General features: G+C 35.5%; 1 protein-coding gene across 3 annotated transcripts in view; it reads right to left on the bottom strand.

The window, feature by feature from the left end:
• The window catches only part of LOC121381057 (band 4.1-like protein 5), a 71675-nt gene that overhangs the window by 31358 nt on the left and 20172 nt on the right, over nucleotides 1-20145 (bottom strand). For all 3 annotated transcript variants that reach the window (XM_041510140.1, XM_041510142.1, XM_041510141.1), the window contains exons 2-5: nucleotides 6762-6866; nucleotides 4694-4736; nucleotides 1675-1753; nucleotides 1340-1437 (exon numbers count right to left, since the gene is read on the bottom strand). In XM_041510140.1, coding sequence (XP_041366074.1) covers nucleotides 1340-1437; nucleotides 1675-1753; nucleotides 4694-4736; nucleotides 6762-6866 — 325 coding nt within the window. The remainder of the gene's footprint in view (nucleotides 1-1339; nucleotides 1438-1674; nucleotides 1754-4693; nucleotides 4737-6761; nucleotides 6867-20145) is intronic.

Below are 20145 nucleotides of genomic sequence, written 5' to 3'. Positions count from 1 at the left end.
GTACGCAACACACCACAATCCCAAGTTGTATTTGCATGCAAAGTTTAATGATCCTATATGAATTGATAAGAAAGAAATGCTCCAGAATCGAAAAGTTTATGGATGGTCGGACAACACAATATAATAATACGACCCATATAAAACGAGAGGGGACAATGGATCGGAAAGTTTTTCAAAGGGGAGAGAGGAACACACAAAAGGAAAGGAATGTTTGTTTGTAGGACAGCTTGGTACATTTAAACTGCAGCTATTTGGTGTCTAGCACAGGTTATTGCAACACCTGAACCATATACTGAGAGGGGAAACATGTTGCTGCCACATAGGATACTAATATCAAAGAGCAGCAAGGAATCTTTTATGTACTTTCCCACAGATAAGACAATATCTACCACAGCCTTTAAATATCTGTCATTGGACACTTGGTGAGATGGGAAAAACCCAAATGGCTCACTGCTCAGGTCAACCGATACTGTGACCATCACATGTGAAGCAAGTGTTGTACTCATCCCACCCCAGAGGGTACAGAGGACAAAATGGCTTAGACAGGGGTCGAATTTTACGCTATTCCGCAAATAGCAAATTTCGAAACTGAATAGTAAAACAATTCTTCCAATATTCCGTCATGAAAGTTAAAATAAAGCACGGAATACCAAAAATCGCCTGCAACTATTCCGCTTATGCTTTTTCTTCAGCTACATTTTTCTGCAGAACAAATCCTCACACTACTAAGACCTTTCTCATGCACTTACCGGCACAAAATAAACGTCTTTTTAATCAAGACTAATGTTTCGAGTGAGTTCGTTTGTAATTCCAGCTAGTATGCAGTAATGCATAGACTGGTATATAAACAATTGTTCGTTACACACTGTTGTACAGGGCGACATAGCACAGTCAGGAAAACTAGTGGTACATTAATAATTGAAGGGATAGTACATTTTTAGACGGAATAGTGTTTTTTGAAATTCACTATTCCTTTGGGATAGTGGTAAAACAATTAAAATTTCAACCCCTGTTAGAGTGAGTGTATTTTTACATGCCCCTATATCACTAAGGTTTCGGGCATCAAAAAGGTTTAAACGAGTTAGGCAGAATGAACGGTCTAACATATCATAAAAAGATTTGGTGCTCTGTTATGCACATCCACAGGTGCAACTATAAACCAAGTTTCACCGACATAAGACTTATAGTTTGTGAGAAACTGATCAAAATGCAAAACTTTCAACATTAAGTTTTAATTCGAAAGTTTGCACCATCGGAAATGTAAAAACTATATCTTGTCTTTCTACTTGGTAAAGGTGAGACAAAAAACACAGCTGCTGTAGAAGTTGTGAATACTCACACTGAAGGGCATAGGCGCACAGCTGAACGAGAGTTTCTTCCGGACATTCTAGTCTGCCGGTGTAGATGTCCTGTTTTAGCTGCAGGAAAAACTGGTATCTGAAAACAACATTTATCTACGTATTAGAAACATCTACATGTACGTAACTTTTTAAGTAACAAAAGACACTAACAGTTATTACCTGTAAATCATGGATGAGTAAAAATTTGTTTTAGTTTTCTTTTAAATTCAGTATAAAAAGTGTACATGTATGCTCTATTATTTCAACAAATGCTACCATGTAGATGTTGCTTATGACTAAAGACCCTGACTAAATGAACGAACCACTCAATCACCTGGTTAATTCTTCTCTTAAAACATTGGGTTCTGAAGAGTAGAATTTCACTCGAAATCTAAACGAGTACGGAGGACCAACTGAAAAAAAAAAGACAAAAAAATAAAGAAAATGTATTCATAGTCCGTCCCATCCTTCTGCAAAAATGTTTTTTGTAAATAATTTCAGTTTGGTCTGACAGTAAGAAGAAAAGTAAAAGGTTTTCTCCACTGAATCAACACATTAATCATACAGCAATGAAGAGTCATTAATTTTGTCAAAAGGTCAACTAAAAAACAAATCTGTAAAAAAAAATGTGAACAAGGCGCCATAAAAATAATATGTTTTAACGATGGCATTTTACCCAGTTTATTCTCTGACAGAAACCCTGATGGTAGACTATAGGCCAAATTCCTGCCCCAAATACACATAACACTGATATTTGTTTTAATTTTAACATTTCTAGCACAACAGTAATGTAAAAACTTTGTGTAACTTTAAATGAAACGACATAAAAGACAAACAGAAAATGTGTCCCATTTTGTTTCCTAATGGCAGCTTTTCTAAAGCAAAAAAAAGCTGTTTTTCTTTTTAGTAAAATTATACCACAGATTAATTTCAGAAGCATTATCATTCAAATATTTAATAATGGAGCTTTGAAAACATTTTGTTTTCTTTTTATAATAATATTCTAAAAGCATTATAGCCCATCAGACTAGTAGATTAGCATTTGTCAGTATCCTGACTTGAAAAACATTAGCCGTAGGTTTTGGGTTAGTGTGTTTTTCGAACTCTCACTAAATAAAGAATGGAATAAATGGCTGCAAGGGAGAAGCACGGGTCAAGGTTTCAGACAAGAACAGTAATGTTGAGTTGGGTGGCAAATGAAGCGGATAGGACACTTACATGTACCAGGAGGAACTGTCAGAATAGAACCAAACAAGAAACATCAAAGAAATGAGAAGTGGGCACATCCATCTAAAGGTTTTGATAGCGAAAACATTTAAATGCCTCAGTCCATTGATGGGGGCGGGACGTAGCCCAGTGGTACAGTGCTCATTTGATGTACGGTCGGTTTGAGATCGATACCCGTCGGTGGGCTATTTCTCGTTCCAGCCAGTGTACCATGAATGGTATATCAAAGGCCATGGTCTGTGGGATGTTGCATATAAAAGATCCCTTGCTACTAAAGGAAAACTGTAGCGGGTTTCCTCTCTAAGACTATATGTCAAAATTATCAATCGTTTGACATCCAATAGCGGATGATTAATAAATCAATGTGCTCTAGTGGTGTTATTAAACAAAAACAAGCTTTAACAGCCAACTGATAATCAAAATCTATTACATATTTAGGCTCATCAAATCTTCAGTATTTGTAAAGGTTGGTTCAGTGTGTCGGGGAGAAAATCCCAGTGACAGTGCTCGACTAGTTAAACACATCATTGCATAAACAAATGGATAAACTGTCTATTAGCACACCTTTCTTGAACAAACCCATCACACTTACAGAGCAAGAACAATGTAAGTGTGAAAACACTGGGATTTTCTCCCCGACACACTGAACCAACCTTTACAAATACCGAAGATTTGACGAGCCTAAATATGTAATAGCCGAGTCCGGGACGAATCACACATACATGTAGGCTATTCTTTTTTATTAACAAAACATCTTTTATATACGTGTACTCTTCCCAATATGCATTTAATACAAGATAAATAATTTAATATTATCTCTAAGAATATTGGGAACCATGTTACTTTAAATAATCCTGTGAAAAGGTGTTTTCAAAAATGTATTCTTAGTCCACTACTGTATAAAACCGTTCAAATATCTGTACATATGGTGCATGCATTGTATGCTGCTAATATAGCAAACACAGTAATGGATTTTTCGTTTCCAGCTTTACTACTGATTTTGTCTTGGGTCACTTACCACTGTTTGTCTATAAACAGATGTGCATATTGATGTTCAACTGAAATTCTTTTAGGAAAACACACTATGAAGAGAATGCATATATATGTATTAGCATTTCACTGCTCAATTTATAACTACATCTGTACTGGGTATATCACACATTCTATAATTAGTGCAAGTGAATGTTTATGGTATGTAGATTTAGTGCTTGTATGTATGAGTATGAATACTTGCTTCACTGGCACTATTTACAAGCTAAACTTCAGACATCAACAAACATTGAATAACCATTAGCCACATTTAAAATATAAAAAAAAAAAAATCCATAAACATGTACATTATTAATATAATTAGTGTTTGACATGAAAAGTTATTTCTTCTGTGAATTAATTGTTTTATTGGTAACAGTTCACAATGTTGACACCAGGAATTAAACAAACAAAATTAAAAAGAAATATTCTCCTTGAGGCTTACATATATATGTATGTTATTTTAACACAGCTATTACAGTGCTTACTGTAAGGATACCTGTAATACATGCATGTATGCATTTTGTGTATTGAAATTCATGTAAGATTTAGATTCCATACACAAGATGGAGAGACCAGTGATGGGTGGAGTAAAGAACCAAGAGAGAAATACAGAAATTGTTCAATGAAAACAGTCACAATTATTATAGTGTTACATCAGGGCTTCTAGAATTTTTATAAAATCCACTAGCCATGGGATCAGTGATTAAAAAATTGTACTAGCCACGATAAAAAATTCACTAGCCCTACTTTACTTAGTTAATATAAGTTTACTAATTAATAGTAATAATCAGATATGTCACCTAAAGAAGGAGATGGAGTTTGAAAACACTAACATTGGGGGACTGGGATGGGGCAGGCTATTCATATTTATAAAATAGACTTAACTGCAACATTTGACTTCTTTTTTTTCACTAGCCGTCAGGCATGGCAATATTAGTTATTTACTTGCCCAACATTGAATATCACTAGCCATGGGAGTGGGGCTACCATAATCTAGAAGCCCTGGTTACATGTAACTGTATAAAAATAAATTATGGAATAAAAAGCAGAGAGGAAGGCATTATGAAATGACTAGTTTATTTATTAGCTCTTACTTTTGACTTGTTTTTTAACCTGTTTAGTCGGATCCAACCAATGCTGAAAAAAAGAAGTAAAAACTTGAATTAAAGAAACAAGTTTTGAAAAATATAACTAATTAGTCTGTTGTTTAGACATACACTAGTGGAGTGAAACCTCTTTAAACTGATCACCCATGAGACCAAGTAACAAGTCTAGTTTTAAGGGCTATCCTGTTAGGATCGATCCCCATTGGTGGACTCATTGGGCTATATCTCATTCCAGCCAGTGCACCATGACTGGTATATCATAGTCTGTGGTATGTGCTATCCTGTCTGTGGGATGGTGAGCACTACTAATAGAAAAATGTAGCAGGTTTCCTCTCTAAGACTATGTCCAACTGTTTGACATCCAATAGCCGATGATTGATAAATCAACGTGTTCTAACTTCACTGATGGAATGAAAGAAGAGAACATATAAGATTTTATATCAAATTTAATTCATTACTAGTAAAGTTATGTCTGATTAAATTACAAAGATATAATGGGAGATTTAATAATATTGAATTAAAAGTTAAAGTAAAAGTTTCTTTTGTTTAACGACACCACCAGACCACATTTATTAATTAATCATCGGCTACTGGATGTCAAACATTTGGTAATTATGATTGGTAGTCATCAAAGGAAACCCGCTACACTTTTCCATTAGCAGCAAGGGATCTATTAAATACTTTTTCCCACAGACAGGAAAGCACTTACCACAGTCTATGACCAGTTGTGTTGCACTTGTTGGAACAAGAAAAACCCCAGTGGAATGGATCCACTGAGGTGGTTTGATCCTGCGACGCAAGCACCTCAGGCTAATGCTCAACTGACTGAGCTAAATCCCGCCCCAATATTGGGTTGAATGTCAGTATCAGTTTAAACTCTAAAAATCAGAACCTTGTTGATCTAATGAAAGTCATTCCACCACACATACAGGGGTGGGATGTACCCCAGTGGTAAAGTGCTGGCTCGATGCATGGTCGGTCTGGGATCGACCCCCGTCGATGGGCCGTTTGGGCTATTTCTCATTCCAGCCAGTGCACCACGACTGGTATATCAAAGTGGTCTGTACTACCCTGTCTGTAGGATGGTGCATATAAAAGATCCCTTGCTGCTAATAGAAAAGAGTAGCCCATGAAGTGGCAGTGTACATGCTGTGATTGTCAGTAGAGCTTACAGCTTCAAATCCCTTCATCAGAGGTAAGACTAATTTAATAAACACGCTGATGAAACACAGACAACTGGTATATCAAAGTGGTATGTACTACCCTGTCTGTAGGATGGTGCATATAAAAGATCCCTTGCTGCTAACAGAAAAGAGTAGCCCATGAAGTGGCAATGTACATGCCTGTGATTGTCAGTAGAGCTTACAGCTTCAAATCCCTTCATCAGAGGTAAGACTAATTTAATAAAGACGCTGATGAAACACAGACTAGTGACAATGTACGTTACTTGCAGCTGAAACAAACTGGACTCCATTTACAAGTTACTAAGTGTTGTTAATTTCATACAAAGTGTGATGGGTTTGTTAAAGAAGGGCATGCTGATAGTTTATCCATATATCTATGCAATATTTGTTTAGCTCCACAATATACAAAATGTATTAGATGTCAAGCAGATCCATAGTCAAAAGCATGACAAGAGGGGTTCCTAACCAACCATTTACATGCCATGGTAGCCAATCCTTTATAAATATTTAACATTACTACTAATCCTTTTACCCCTACATTAATGTACTTTTCTATCCATTTTGTAGAGGTGGTCAGGCCCAAATTGGTGTACTGGGTTAAAAGTGTTGATCAATATTTCTTTTTTCCAGCCAGTGCTCTACAACTGATGTGACAAAGACTGTGGTGTGCACTATCCTGTCTGTGGGATGTGGAATGGTACATATAAAAGATCTACAGTCGCTAATCAAACAAAGTAGCTCATGGTCTGGCTGTAGCAGTTTTCTTCTCTCAATACGCATGTGTGTGTGTGGTCCCTAACAATAAATACATGCATGTCTGATGCCATATAACTGTTAATAAAAATGTGTTGAATGTGCCATTCAATACTTACATTGACATTGTGAGTGTCCGTGTACTGCAGGCCAAAGTAATCCTTTTCTAAGATATCCAGGTGGTACAGAACCTGTTCTATCAGCTCCTGACCATGATCCTTCTTCTGCAAGACAGAAACACAAATAACACTTTAATAACACACTACTGACACAAATAACACAGAAACACAAATAACACAGAAACACAAATAACACAGAAACACAAATAACACTTTAATAACACACTACTGACACAAATAACACAGAAACACAAATAACACTTTAATAACACACTACTGACACAAATAACACTTTAATAACACACTACTGACACAAATAACACAGAAACACAATTAACACTTTAATAACACACTACTGACACAAATAACACAGAAACACAAATAACACAGAAACACAAATAACACTTTAATAACACACTACTGACACAAATAACACAGAAACACAAATAACACTTTAATAACACACTACTGACACAAATAACACTTTAATAACACACTACTGACACAAATAACACAGAAACACAATTAACACTTTAATAACACACTACTGACACAAATAACACAGAAACACAAATAACACTTTAATAACACACTACTGACACAAATAACACAGAAACACAAATAACACTTTAATAACACACTACTGACACAAATAACACAGAAACACAAATAACACAGAAACACAAATAACACTTTAATAACACACTACTGACACAAATAACACAGAAACACAAATAACACTTTAATAACACACTACTGACACAAATAACACTTTAATAACACACTACTGACACAAATAACACAGAAACACAAATAACACTTTAATAACACACTACTGACACAAATAACACAGAAACACAAATAACACTTTAATAACACACTACTAACACAAATAACACAGCAACACAAATAACACTTTAATAACACACTACTAACACAAATAACACAGAAACACAATTAACACTTTAACACAAATAACAAAGTAACACTTTAACACAAATAACAAAGTAACACAAATAACAAAGTAACACAAATAACACTTATACAACACTTAGGAGATAACCATATGGAGTTTTTAGATTTGTGGGTGTTATTGTCTATTTGATCCCACAAATGTCATTTAACACAAATAACACTAGCACAAATACAACTTTAATAACACAATAACACAAAAACACAAATAATACAAAAACACATATAGTAGTTAAACATAAAAACACAAATAACACTTTATTGTAGTGAACATAATCTTTCAGATTAAAAAGAAAAAATTTCACTAAGAATAACAACTAGAAGATCCATACATGAATCCTTGAAAAGGAATTAGAATTAAAAAGAAAGAAATAACCTCCAAATGTACAAGAGTAGTTTAATTTTAGAAAAATCATTTTACAAGGAGAATCAGAATAAGTTTGTTTTGTTTAACGACACAACTAGAGCACATTGATTTAATAATCATCGGCTACTGCATGTCAAACATTTGGTAATTTTGACATAGTCTTAAAGAGGAAACCCGCTTAATTTTTCCATTAGTAGCAAGGGATCTTTTATATGCACCATCCCACTGATAGGACAGCACATACCACGGTCTTTGATGTACCAGCCATGGTGCACTGGCTGAAGCGAGACACAGCCCAAATGGGCCCACTGACGGTGATCGATCCCCGACCGACCGCACACCAAGCAAGCATTTTACAACTGGGCTACGTCCCTCCCCTACAAAGGAGAAGCAATCCATTGGCAATTATATCTACATGAAGGCATCCGGCGATTTTTCAAGATTTCTTTAATGCTTTTCTTAAAATAGATTAGAATAAAATAGATGTTTAACGACACCCCAGCACGACAAATACATCGGCTATTGGGTGTCAAACTATGTTCAAAATATGTAAAATTAGCTGATTTGCCTTGATTTTTGAGAAAACACTCATAATTAGTGGTCCAAAAATTAATCACATGGTAGGGAGCGGGTTTTTTAAACTATAATCATCAGCTACAAAATTAGATCGTATTTAAAATTAAACCAAGTATGCAAATATATAAAGATAAAAACTCCAGCTTGATGAGTTTACTGCACAGATTTTATGCACTTCACCTTTGTGCTCCATCACAAAGCTCAAAGTACAAAATTTACTGTATATGTAACATACAACTAATACAAATAAATCTGGAACATCAGGTTAAAATATGCATCAACATGTACAGTACTTGCATTGGCAAGACTGCACAAAAGATTTTTGTTTTGTTTTAATTGAGTTAAAGTTTGTTTTGTTTCACGATCTTTGATAGACCAGTCATGGGGAACTGGCCGAGTTGGAAATAATAATAATCAGATAATGGGTCCACTGAGGTGGTTCGATCCTATGACTCATCCACCTCAGGCGAGTGCTCTACCAACTCAGCTAGATCCTACGACTCATCCACCTCAGGCGAGTGTTCTACCGACTCAGCTAGATCCTACGACTCATCCACCTCAGGCGAGTGCTCTACCAACTCAGCTAGATCCTACGACTCATCCACCTCAGCGAGTGCTCTACCGACTCAGCTAGATCCTATGACTCATCCACCTCAGGCAAGTGCTCTACCGACTCGGCTAGATCCTACGACTCATCCACTTCAGGCGAGTGCTCTACCGACTCGGCTAGATCCTACGACTCATCCACCTCGGGCGAGTGCTCTACCGACTGAGCTAGATCCTACGACTCATCCACCTCGGGCGAGTGCTCTACCAACTCAACTAGATCCTGCACCTTTGTATTTGAAGATTGATATGTGTCAATCGTATATATTAACTTCTTGTTTCTTACTTTCTTTTTAGGTCTCACTACACAGATGTCATCTGCCATTGAAACCCATGTTAAATTGCCCAACTTCAAACGAAGATTGCCAATAGAACGGGTTCTCGTTGGCACTAACAACATACACCATTGCAAACATACATTATATAAGCATTTATTTTCACTCCAAAATTGAGAACATTTCCGCATCTGGCTGTAGTACCGGTCCGAACAGGTGGTTCATTAACCGATTCACTCCGGCTGTCTCTTGCACTATATACCCATGTCCCAAAAGGTTGATGCACAATATTACAAAATAACATTGGCAAAATACAGCCAGAAGGCTTACCATTAAACATACATATCGTTTTAATTCTTCACCATTTCCTAGAAGTGAATATGTGAACCATAACATATGTCACAATTAGGAACTATAGTGGACCATGATCAATGAACTCTCACCCGGAAGTGATCTGTGTAGTGAGACCTTACATGTGTTTGTAGTGTTATGACACCTCTGCTCTTTGTTTAATCAGAGGTTACCGGGTCTCAAACATGAAATATTTGGCTGATCATGTCATTTTGTCATTAAGTCACCTGTTTCTAGGGCTCCAGTGAAGGGTGAACATCTTATCCTACTAAACTAAAACAAGAAACCCGTATCACCACTATATGCATATTCAGTCTACTGCTTTCGAAGTACTGGGGGGGAAGGGGGGGGGGGGAGACCTAGCTCAGTCGGCAGAATGTTCATGTGATGTGCTTGTGTCAGAAGATCAAACCCCCTTGGAGGACCCATTCTCCAATTGTGTTTTCCTGTCCCAACTAGTGCTTCAAGATTGTATATCAAAAGCTGTGGTATAAATGTATGTGTTTTCCTGTTTATGTAAAAGTACACATAAAAGATCCCTTGAGCTCCACATAAAAAAATGTAGTCGGTTTCCTCTGGAAACTACATGACAGAATTACCGACTGATTAATAAATCTGTGTGCTCTAGTAGTGTCATTAAAGAAGTGCAGGTCTAGAAAAAGATCTAGCTTTTACATAATTTTATCACACACTGGTTAGTACATGTCCTGACCTTTGATATAAGCAATGGTTGGAATGAGAAAACCCCCACAATGGATCAATTCTACCACCCACCATTGAGCCACCTTCTGCACTAGCCACAGTAACAGTCAAGAATGCATGTTTTGAGAAGCAGCAGGTTACACGGTGGCCAATGAATTGGTCACCATAGTAACCATTAAGATGAGTGAAGGTAGTTTACACAAATCGTTAGCCAAAACTGAGGTAAATATCACAATCATGTTGAAAGGTGCCAGAAGCAAAGGTGAGCCAACCTCCATGACACGAGTTTGCAGTGGGATAAGATCTGAGCCCTGCGCCAGCGCCCTGGGGACAGGTGGCTTAGTAACACGGTGGTCAGCCACACACGGTCAGCCAGCACTGGCTTCAGAAAGAAACACTCAGTCGCATATGTGATCGGTCGACCAGCACTGGTTTCATGCGTGATCAGCACACAAAAATTAAGTTACAATTTGTTATGTTTAATGAAACCGTTACACAAAGCTTCTAGTATTTTCATAAAATCCACTAGACATGGGATCAGTGATTAATTTTTTTTACTAACCACAATTAAAAATTCACCAGCCCTACTTTACTTTTTTTTACTAAATAATAGTAAAAATTGGATATATCACCTAAAGAGAGAGATATAGCTTAAAGACACTAACATTGGGGGTGGGCTTGATGGGCAGAATATTCATATTTACAAAATAGACTTAACCGCAACATTTGATGGGCATGGCAATAGTAGTTATTTAGTAGCCAACATTAAATATCATTAGCCATGGGAGTGGGGCTACCATAATCTAGTAGCCCTGTGGTACAGCACATTGATTAATTATGAATGTTACACATTTGGTAATTCTAACATATAGACGTGTTTATTGGCCAGTGACGTCAAAGTATTGTACGCGGCCATGTTTAGAATCACATGATCGGTCCGCCATTAATAAGGGAGCGAAACTTGCACAATAATAACATTAGAACACATTGCATCTGGTTGCATTTTCAGTATTTATTACCTTCTTAGTACATTTTCTGAAAGCAAAACCAGTATGTCGGATAATTCAACCTCAATTAAAGATTGTAGATTCATATCAAAGTTGGTGGAAGTGTGTTAATAATTAAAAACGTAAATAATAAAGCATGTTTATACACGTGAATACAAAAGCATAACGAATAATTTAAACATGTAAGTAAATATAATTTCCCTGGACACCTGTATATAGCCTAATATATTGAACTTTAAAACAGTATTTTAGACTCTGCTGACAGGGGCATCAGATGACCCCCTTCCCAGCCTATGCTCCTGTTTTGTTTGTACTTATCTTAGGCATCGCCAGTAAGTGTCAAAGGGGTTCGTTTCGTAATTAACTAATATAGAGAACATTTAGGCCTAACGACTAACCAGAGGCGAGTTTTCAGGGTAATTTACTATTTAGTGTTGAATATTGCGGATGATTAATTTAATTTAATTTGTTTTTCTAGAAACAAAAAATAGTAATTTTTTTAATATTTATATAATAATAATAATAATAATAAATAAATAAATAAATAAATAAATAATAATAACAATAATAATAATAATAGTGTGATTTTTGGTGTGGCCTGCAGGCATATTACGTCAGTAAATTATTTATTTATCATTTATTTACACATATTTAACACCATAATAACTCATATTTACATATAAAAAATAATAAATTAAAAATAAGAGAGCAATATTTGGAAGTGTGAACTGAGTCCCACTTCAAACCCATGTGATCACATCTGGAATATCCAAGAGCTAATAATAGTAAGGGCTAAACGCTGACATCTAGATCTACGGTCAGTCTTCTTTTTTAAAATGGTAAACCATGTTTTCTACAAACGTACATAACTGAAATATTTTTCTATATTTTAGGATATATTCAGTAAAGTTTCACTTAATAACAATCAAACTCATTTACTTGCGTGTGTTTAATTTATTCGCTATGCTTTTGTACTGGCGTATCTATAGGTGCTTTATTATTTATGTTTTTAATCATTCACAGATTTCCACCGACATTGATATGAATATACAATCTTTAAATGAGGTTGAATTATCTGAGACTGGTTTTGCTTTTACAAAATGTTCCAAGAAAGTCAAAAAAACTGAAATTGCACCAAGATGCAATGCTGTCACATGTTATTGTTGCGTAATTTTCACTCCCTTAATGGCGGCCGTACGGTTACACCATCATCGACAATGTCATAAACTGCTGGGCGACAATCGGAAAAACCTGTCTATAGTGTGTTAAGAGGAAATATGCTAAATTTTTTCATTAGTGACAATGGATCTTTTATATGCACCATCTCACAGACAGTGATCAGGAAAACACCAAGTCAATCAAGGCCCAACACAGAATTATTTTAACTGGAGAATAGTATTTGCACAAATATCCATATTTTCAAATAATCTGAGTGCTATTGAACAGTTATTAAAACGGAGCTATTTAATTTGAAAGTGTTTACATTTTCTTGAATAATTATAAAAAGATGCTAATTTATGTTATTAGTTTTATTTGTCAAATTATTTTTATTTTGTAGCTGATATACACAAATATGAACAATTAGTTAATTATATTAATTAAAGAATGAAAATTAAGATAAACTTGTTAAATTTTTTAGTAATTGCAGTCTAATGTTCACAATTTGATAATGATTTTCTTTAAAGGGTGGAAGGATGAAGGATCATGCACTAGTGTACATGTATGTAATTTTATCAAATGAAGGGAACTTAAGTTATAAAACCTCCAAAATTATTGGATTTAATGGGAATAGTGTGAATTGATCACGACATATGAAATCTAAGGCATATTGTTTACTAAAGAGTAAATTTGTTTATAGCATTTTACAGCAACACTTAACTTGTTGACTGATGAAGTATTCTTAATTAACCTGTAAAACTACTTAGTGTTTTGCCTGTGGCAGTCTATACTGACCTACCGTATGTGTTTTGACCACTGATCAATGATTGACATGAGTTAAAAATAATAATGTTTATTTAATAACCCCTTTACATATTGTTTTTAGGTGTCTCACATTAGTTAATTGTTTCCATGTTTTTCATTCATTCATTTCAACTTATTTTCACAGTTATATCCTAAAAAAAAGGCTCACGCTCGCTGTCCTGGACACACACTTCAGCTATCTAGGTTCTGTCCAGGACAGTGGGTTAGTTGTTAGTGGTTAGTGAGAAAGAAGAGGGTGTAGTGGTCTTACACCTACCTACGGAGTTGTTAAAATATACTTTGGGTGGAAGCTGGTACCAGGCTGCGAACCCTGTACCTACCAGCCTTATGTCCAGTAGCTTAATCACGACACCACTACGTGTATTTACTTATTCCCATTAGCAGCAAAGCACTTTTTGTTTCTTCTGGTGCAGGCCATAAAGCATTCACTCACTCATTACAACAGAAATGAATGAGTGAATGAACGGTTAACTTCACCCCAGCTGTTACAACAGGTAATGCACACAGTTCAATGGTTCTACTAAAGAGAACTGACCATGCAGCTTATCAAAGAAGGAAATGTTTTATTTAAAGATGCACTCAACACATTTTATTTATGGGTACCGGTATATGGCATCAGACATATGGTTAAGAACCACACAGATATTGAGAAAGGAAACATGCTGTCGCCACTTCATGGGCTATTCTTTTTCGATTAGTAGCAAGGTATATTTTATATGCACCATCCCAAAGACAGGATAGTATATACCACGGCCTTTGTTACACCAGTTGTGGAGCACTGGCTGGAATGAGAAATAGTCCAATGGGTCCACTGACAAGGATCAATCCTAGACTGACCACGCATCAAGCGAATGTTTTACCACTAGGCTACATCCTGGCCCTTGCAGCCTATCAAGGCCTGAACCATAAAATGATCATGAATCACCTCAGTGGATCCAATCTGATTGGGTTACCTCCATCCCAACTATAGTGCATCATGACCGGTATATCAAACGTTATGTTATGTGCTGTCCTGTCTATGGTAAAGTATAAAAGATCCCTTGCTACTAATGCAAAATGTAGCGGGTTTCCTCTCTAATTTTTGACAAACAATAGCTGATGATTAATAAATCAATATGCTCTACAAATTGTAACTTTTTAACTCTGAACCACAAAATGATACTGATATATACTGATGCATTAATTTCCTCTGTGTAACATACAATATGTACAATTCAAACAAGTACAGCCAAACTTGTCTAAAACAGACCCTGCTTTAACTGGAATCCTGTCAAAACTGGTCAAAGTTCATGGTCCTTATAATTTTCTAAATTCTTCTATGACATGACCCTTTAAACACCAGATCCTGTTTTAATCAGATAATAAAATTAGGTCCCTAGCGTGATTCAGTTTAGACAGGTTTCACTGTATGTGGTCTTTGCATGGCAACAAATATGCAACAACATGTACATGTACAGCTGTACCTCTTAGCTCTATGATTATTACAATGTCTTTACATGCTACTCTGAACTTTCCTTGCTTCAAAGACAAGGTGTTTGTGAAGGCGCTCACATAAAACTTCATTGCGGTCAGCTTGTTGTAAAGAGATTAGATATATATGAATGTGCTGGTCAGTGAAATTGTTCTTGGTCAAACAAAGGACACTGGAAGACCAATAAAACATCATGTTTATTATATCCATAAAGTACAGTGTACGGTAACATAGGTGCATGGTTCAACCTACAATAAATTACTGAACTAAGTTTGGATTTACATGTATTTAAGGTGTATCATAAAATATTGTTTGTTTCCGGTTACCCAACCAACCCTAATTTGAGCCTGCCGATTGTAAATCTTTTTTTTTTGTATGTCCATAATCGTTTTTTAATATAACAACGATTTCCACGAAAACATTCCAAAACTAATTTGGCATCGTTATAAATCAGATCGTTCTTATATTAATTTTGTTTATGACCCACGGAATAGTTTTTCTTCTAACAACTGATTGATGGAGTTACTTCCCTTCAAATTGAAAGGCAAGTTTGGTAACTTTCGTGAGATATTAGGCGAAGAGTTCTGATTGTCGGAAAATTGTTTTCACAAAAATATGCAATGTTTTTCGATTTACTCCAGCGACAAACTGGCCTTGTAGAAATTTAAGGACTTTCTTATAAGCTAGGGGAGGGCGTGTTTACCGATACTGATGAAGTTTACTGCTAAATCAAATGATTAAATATGTCAGTAAAATCTCCATTAGTTTCATTATTTACTTCGCCAGTTTCCACTAAAAAAGTTATATGGGGTCTTGAAAAAAAGTGAAAAATATAGCGGCCTGCAGCATTGTGCTGAGTAGTTGTGTAGTTATAACTTATTTAAGTGCTTCTATCCAATTAAGGTTCAAGACTGTCTGTCCTGGACAGGCAGTCCAGCTGCCTCAACTGCCTGCCCAGGAGAGAAGTTACTGTTAGTATTAGAGTAAACCTGCTGCTTATTTCTGAACAGCAAGGGATCTTTTATACGCACTCTCCCACAGATAGAACAGTACATACCACAGCCTTTGATAAACCAGTTGTGGACATTGGTCGATGTAAGTGGTTATACCTAACCATTAAGGTTTGCGAAACACTAGCTTTAGAGCCGGTACAGCGATTAATAATCCCATTTCCAATGTGTGGAATTTGAACCTAGTACCTACCAAGCCTTAAGCCCATAGCATTACCACAATACCACGGAGATGGGTAAAACAAAAACATTGTTTTTTCCAGTCAGATTCAAAGGACAATGATATATGGTATTGTTGGTTTGCTTGTGGATTCCCTAACTTGTTTTAGCATGGTGCATCTCCATGCCCAAATAGTCTAGCACCATCTTGCCTCAATCAGCGCCATGCTGCCCTGAAATCAAACTAGCCTTTTTCAATAATTAATTCTAAGATTGCCTTTATAAAACTCACAAAAAGGTATTATTATTATAATTATTAACTAATAAGGCCCAAAAAAATAATATGTGTGTTTCAGGTTTCATCTCTGGAAAAAATAGGGTAGGTACATGTAGGTAGGAACTTTTTTTTTTTTTTATTTTTTTTTAAACCATGTTCTTGACATACTGCAAATAACCTGTCTGCAAAAATCGCGGTAGATGTTGTGTTTTAATTTTTTTGTTTTGTTTTTGGTAGTCAAATTTTTTTAGGGTCACAGCGTAAAATTAGGGTCGGTCGGGGAAACCGGAAACACACAATTTTTTTTTTTTTTTACGCCTAATATACGGCTGTTTTGTATTTTGCCATTCATTTATCAAAGCAAGCACATTAGGTACATTATTTTTAATGAACAAAAAACAAATGGTGAAAATGTCCCCAAAATGTTTAGTTTACTATATCGTGCCAAATGTTTACGGAAAACACTATTTGCATAATGTATTTCTATACATGTAGAGGTTATTTTGGATACCGGTAGTCAACACCTATTTAATATCCATAAATAAAATTATTTTCCAAAATAAAATGTTTTTCCTACCTACCTACCTACCTACCTACCCTATATATTTCCAGCCTAATAAATATATACAATATAATGTGCATTTGTGTTTAAGCAACATGGAATACCAGGTGTCAATTACATTGTCAGTGATAGTAATAGCAATTTAATTACCTGGTCATTAACAATGTATGCTATAGGTACAGCATCAAACAATGCCTGTGTACTCTGAACAGTAGGTGTACAATGTCATATACAATGTCATATATATATGTACATAAGTGCAGAAAGCGAGCTAAATCTATTCACAGACATAACAGAGATTGGACACATAGGCAAGCATGCATGTACGCACACACATATCTGATACACACACACATATCTGATACACACACATATCACACACACACACACACACACACACACACACACACACACATGTATACACACAGAGATATAATTTATACATGGTTTTTTAATAATGTACATGTATGTCTATTTATTATATCACTTATAATTATTTTTAACCATGAGACACATACATTATTCTGTGACAAGGTATGAAGCAGCTGCACACACACACACACACACACACACACACACACACACACACAGATATAACTTATATATGGATTTGCTATGTCTGCATATTTTTTTATATCACTTATATTTAACTACAAGTCACATAAACAAATTATTCAGTGACAAGGTACGAACAGAAGCAGCTGTTTTTGATGTTACAACAGAATTCTAGTTAGCGATATTTTTCACAGCGGTGGCGATCACTGTGACAACATGACATTTGGAGATATTTACATAAATTTCAAACTTGGCAGGTGATTGAAAATCATTAGGAAAGAAAGAAAAAAAAATCCCGTTTTAGAATCTCCATGTGTTTTGTCTCTTAATGTGTTCAGTCCATTATAACAGAGTAAACAGGGTTTTTGTTTTTAAATCCATAAATTATTTTTGAAGTGTAACATGGAGCTTCTTTCAACAAGATAATACCCTTCCAAACGAGTGCCATATTTTCTTTTTCTTGCGAGAATTAATAACTACATGTAAGATACTGTGCAGTCGTTGAAATACTATTTTTCCTCTTTTAAAACAATTTATATTGGCCCAGAAATGTCGATAGTGTCAGGGCTGGGACCCTGAATCACTATTTTATTTTTAAAATAATGTTGAAGAAAAATAATATCATATACATATACTGTAAAATACTTTATTTTCGAGTGGAATTAATTTTCACGTTTCTTGCGTTTTAATAAAATTCTTGAAATTAAAGGCTGACAGAAATTGTAGTCTCGTTCAATCAAACCCGAGACATCGTTAGTTTTCGTTGCACTGGACAAGTAGTAACAATGCAACACTTAAAACTTTAAATTAAGAAAAAACCCAATATACAAGTACAGGCAATATATTATAAGATAATAAACAATACTACGTTTTATATGGTTTTCTTTCATAAGTGCTGGCGATTAAAGCAACAGACGTTTAAAAAAAAGGAAGTAAACTTAGGCTGTTAAAATGTGGAAGTGAAAAATCTGAAGTGGACTTGTACAGCGACACTATACTCATAGTACATATTGGGGCTTCACATGAAAGGTTTTGCCTGTTAGTCTATCACAAATCGTACTGAATGAGTATTTTGACTGTAATAAATATTCATTAAATCAAAGTTGAGCTAGCATTGCGCCTTCAAATTTGAGTTAATTTTTTTATAACAAGTTTGAGGATTACGAAAAGAGCACAGGGTAGCCTAAGATTGTAAGAATTTTTTGTAAGTTTATGATATTTTGTAAACAATAAACATCAAAATTATTAACATCAGTACCAGTACTCAAGTTTTTTTATTGGGTAAAGGGGGGGGGGGGGAGATAAATTCTTGTGAACGGACTTATTTTTATTAAATTGCGAAAAAAAAATCCGCACGAAAATAAAGTATTTTACAGTAATACATAAAAAGTATTGTTAGAGTAAATATGATCAGACTGATTGTAAATTTTTTGCACATGAAGAGGGAGGGAGATAAAGAAAGGATGGACTTGGAAAGAAAGAGGGAGGGAGAGAAAGAAAGGATGGAGTTGCAGAGAAAGAGGGAGGGAGAGAAAGAAAGGATGGAGTTGCAGAGAAAGAGGGGAGAGAAAGAAAGGATGGAGTTGCAAAGAAAGAGGGAGGGAGATAAAGAAAGGATGGAGTTGCAAAGAAAGAGGGAGGGAAAGAAAGGATGGACTTGGAAAGAAAGAGGGAGGGAGAGAAAGAAAGGATGGAGTTGCAAAGAAAGAGGGAGGGAAAGAAAGGATGGAGTTGCAAAGAAAGAGGGAGGGAGAGAAAGAAAGGATGGAGTTGGAAAGAAAGAGGGAGGGAGATAAAGAAAGGATGGAGCAGTCAAACTACTCCCGTCCAACAGTTTTAGATGGTCAACATTAACACAGGTTGGAAGACTTTTTCACCTGTCGTCCCATTGGACCGGCATCTATTATACTCACACATAAAATTATTGATTTTATTTTGTTTATAATTATAATACATCATCATGTTTAGTCTGGCAGGATTTGATTTGTGCCAGCAGAATTTGTAGCTTGCCCGATTTTGAATGTTTTCAGGAATTTCACCCAATTTCAAACCCTGCTGTGATACCTGACCAGGTACAATAACATTTGTTCTTTTTTTCTCCTTTTTTCTCTTCTTTTTTTTTGGGGGGGGGGGGGGGGGGGGTTGGTGTGTGAATAAAATTGCCTCAGAATCCTATGTGTATTCACTAAAGATTTGGAATTCATTGTTATCTAACATACTGGTATGTATATCAACGACAATATTATTCAAGGTCATAAACTATGCTAAAACTGCATAATAATGATTATGGTTTTCATGTTTTGGTAGCCATGAACAATTTTGAAAAAAATCAATGAAGCTGTTGAAAAGTTACATTAAACCTACAACCTACCTGTATACAAGGCTGTTATGTAAATATATGCAAACCTGCATGTACATTGTGTTTTGTGAAAGGATATCATTAGACTTTATTTGTAGCTGTGAATTACACTCAGTTACATTTTTAAATTAGCTTCCATGTTCATCATATTC

Source organism: Gigantopelta aegis, chromosome 9 (assembly GCF_016097555.1).
Source record: "Gigantopelta aegis isolate Gae_Host chromosome 9, Gae_host_genome, whole genome shotgun sequence".
NCBI classification, from domain to species: domain Eukaryota; kingdom Metazoa; phylum Mollusca; class Gastropoda; order Neomphalida; family Peltospiridae; genus Gigantopelta; species Gigantopelta aegis.
This window is presented reverse-complemented; position numbering and strand designations above follow the sequence as displayed.